Source organism: Castanea sativa, chromosome 9, assembly GCF_040712315.1.
Source record: "Castanea sativa cultivar Marrone di Chiusa Pesio chromosome 9, ASM4071231v1".
Lineage (NCBI taxonomy): Eukaryota > Viridiplantae > Streptophyta > Magnoliopsida > Fagales > Fagaceae > Castanea > Castanea sativa.
This window is the reverse complement of record NC_134021.1, coordinates 34,782,516-34,785,358: the sequence shown is the minus strand read 5'-3', so window position 1 is coordinate 34,785,358 and position 2,843 is coordinate 34,782,516. Positions and strand designations below refer to the sequence as shown.

The 2,843-nt window shown below is 38.8% G+C and overlaps 1 protein-coding gene across 1 annotated transcript; it reads left to right on the top strand.

Annotated features, from left to right (window-relative positions):
- The first annotated feature begins 345 nt into the window (after nt 1-345).
- On the top strand, nt 346-2,319 carry LOC142609103 (uncharacterized). The gene is made up of 3 exons (XM_075780733.1): nt 346-546; nt 649-1,085; nt 1,878-2,319. The coding sequence occupies exons 1-3, from the start codon at nt 346-348 to the stop codon at nt 2,317-2,319; spliced, it is 1,080 nt and encodes a 359-aa protein (XP_075636848.1).
- Nucleotides 2,320-2,843: the final 524 nt, after the last annotated feature.

Genomic DNA, 2,843 nt, shown 5'->3' with positions numbered 1-2,843 from the left:
ATGTCAGCTTTGAGGAAGTTCTTTGAAAGAATCCGGTTCTACAAGTTATGATTGAATCCCAAGAAATGCACTTTTTAAGTCACATCTAGAAAACCGTTAGGGTTTATGGTAAGCCAAAGAGGAATAAAAGTTGATCCTGGTAAAATCAAGGTAATTGTAGAGATGAAACCTCCAAGAACTAAGAAGGAGATTCAAGGATTTCTAGGGAGGATACAATACATCAGCAGGTTCATAGCCCAGCTCACCATGACATGTGAACTGATCTTCTGACTGCTCAAGAAAGAAATTCCTATAGTGTGGAATGAACAATGCCAAGAAGCCTTTGAAAAGATCAAGAGTTATCTGATGAAACCACCAATAATCATCCCACGGGTACCTGAAAAGCCATTGTTGTTGTATCTCACCACTAAAGATATAGCAATAGGGGCTTTACTTGCTCAATACCTAGAGGAGACTAGAAAAGATAATGTCGTATACTACATTAGCAGGAAGATGTTGCCTTATGAAGAAAAGTATTCACCCTTAGAGAAGATATGTGTAGCACTTGTATGGACAACCCACAAACTCAAACATTATATGCTTGCTTACCAGGTCTTACTCATTGCAAGAATGGATCCTATGAAGTACTTAATGGAGAAGCTTGTATAGGATGGAAAGACGGCTAAATGGGTTCTGCTTTTGTCAGAATTTGATATCAAGTATGTGACTCGTAAATCTGTGAAGGGGAGGGCGATTGTTGATCACTTAGCCCATCGTTCACCAGAAGAAGTTAAGGAGATTCAAGGAGATTTTTTGGATGAAGATGTCATGGGGATTGAAACAGAATCATGGAAGATGTACTTCGATGGAGCAACAAATCAAAATGGAAGTGACATTGGAGTTATTTTAATTTCACAAAAAGGGACACACATCCCATTTTCTGGCAGACTCAACTTTCCTACCACCAACAATGCCACTGAATATAAAGCCTGCATCATGGGATTACGAGCAACCCTAAGCCTTGGAGTGAAAGAATTAGATGTATATGGTGACTCAGCTTTGATAATCTCCCAGACTCAAAATAAATGGAAGATCAAAGAAGAAAGGTTGGCGTCTTATCATGAATGTCTTCAGAAGTGGGCCTCAAAATTCAACAAGGTCCAATACTAATATGTGCTAAGGATGTAGAATCAGATTGCAGATGCTTTTGCAACAATGACATCCTTGATGGATGGGCCTAAAGAAGATGAAACAAGACCAATAGTGGTGGAACACAAAGAGGAACTAGCTTATTACATGGCAATAGAAGAAGATGAAGAAAAGAATGGGAAAAGCGAATGGAATTTAGACATCTTACAATACCTTAAGGATGGGACATACCCATCATCTGCAGACAAGAATGATCAATTAACCATCTAGAGGTTATCCACTAATTACATTATTTATGGTGAAAAGCTTTACAAAAGATCATATGGTGGAATTCATCTCTTTTGTGTAATTGCCAATGAAGCGCAACAAATAATTGAAGAGGTTCATGAATCAAGCTATGGGCCACATATGAATGCACATATGCTATCAAGGAAGATAATGAGACAAGACTATTACTGGGCCAATATGGAAGCCGACTGTGCGGCTCATGTTCGAAAATGTCATTAATGCCAAGTCCATGGAGACTTGAAGCATATGCCACCCATGCCATTGCATACCATGACATCACCTTAGCCATTCTCTACACGGGGGATAAATATTATTGGGAAGATTCATCCAATTGCATCCAATGGCCACGAATTCATACTTGTTGCTATAGACTATTTCCCTAAATGGGTAGAAGCTATCTCATACAAAATCCTGAATTCAAAGAAAGTTGCTCAATTCATTCAGACCAATATCATTTGCAGATATGGGGTACCGCATGAAATCATCTCTGACAATGGGCTACATTTTAAAGGAGAAACAAAGAAGCTGCTGCGACAGTTCAACATTCAACACCACAAGTCTTCACCTTACCGTCCTCAAACTAATGAAGCAGTTGAGGCTGGTAACAAAAAAATAGGGCGAATTTTGAAGAAAAACACAAAAAATTACAAGGAATGGCACCTGCAATTAGCCTATGCACTTTGGGGGTATAGAACATCAATTCGATCCTCCACAAGAGCCACTCCTTATTCATTGGTGTATGGGATGGAAGCAGTCCTTCCCATTGAAATGGGTGTCCGTTCACTAAGGACAGTACTAGAAAGTCAAATACCTAAGGTAGATTGGTTGCAAAGCAGATATGATCAGTTATGCATGCTGGATGAAAAGAGACTAAAAGCCCTGTATCACATTCAGGGATATTAAAGGAGGCTCAGGAAAGTTTTTGATAAGAAAGTAAGAACCAGAGATTTGAAGTTGGGAGATCTAGTGTTGAAAGAAATCCGAGCCCTGATTCAAGAAGCAAATGGGAAGTTCAAGCAAAATTGGGCAAGCCTATACATTATCAAGCAGATATACTTTAAAGGAGCAGTAAGGTTGATGGACTTAGATGCAAATCCTTTCACTGAGCCAACCAACATGGATCAATTGAATAAATACCATGTTTGAGGTGGTAGATTGAAAGAACCACGTCTGAAGTGGTTGTAAATTATATTATTTACCTTCCTAGGCTTAAAAAAAAAAGCTCGCTAGGTTGAAAACCTGAAAGGGCGGTCTAAGTAAAAATTAGAGCAAAAAAAAAAAAAAAGATATGTTGAAAACCTGAAAGGGCAACCTACGCAAAAGGAGAGAAAAAAAGAGAGTGAGAGAGCCTGCTAGGTTGAAAACCCGAAAGGGCGGTCTAGGCAAAAATTAAGGAAAAAAAAAATCAATGAACTACGTGATGACTT

Bases quoted from the DNA above. Each gene is read 5' to 3' on its own strand.
- LOC142609103 (XM_075780733.1), top strand. From the start codon at position 346: ATGAAACCACCAATAATCATCCCACGGGTACCTGAAAAGCCATTGTTG. The intron at 547-648 runs GTATGGACAACC...AAGCTTGTATAG, and splicing joins AGAAGATATGTGTAGCACTT to GATGGAAAGACGGCTAAATG. The intron at 1,086-1,877 runs GTTGGCGTCTTA...TATCATTTGCAG, and splicing joins TGGAAGATCAAAGAAGAAAG to ATATGGGGTACCGCATGAAA.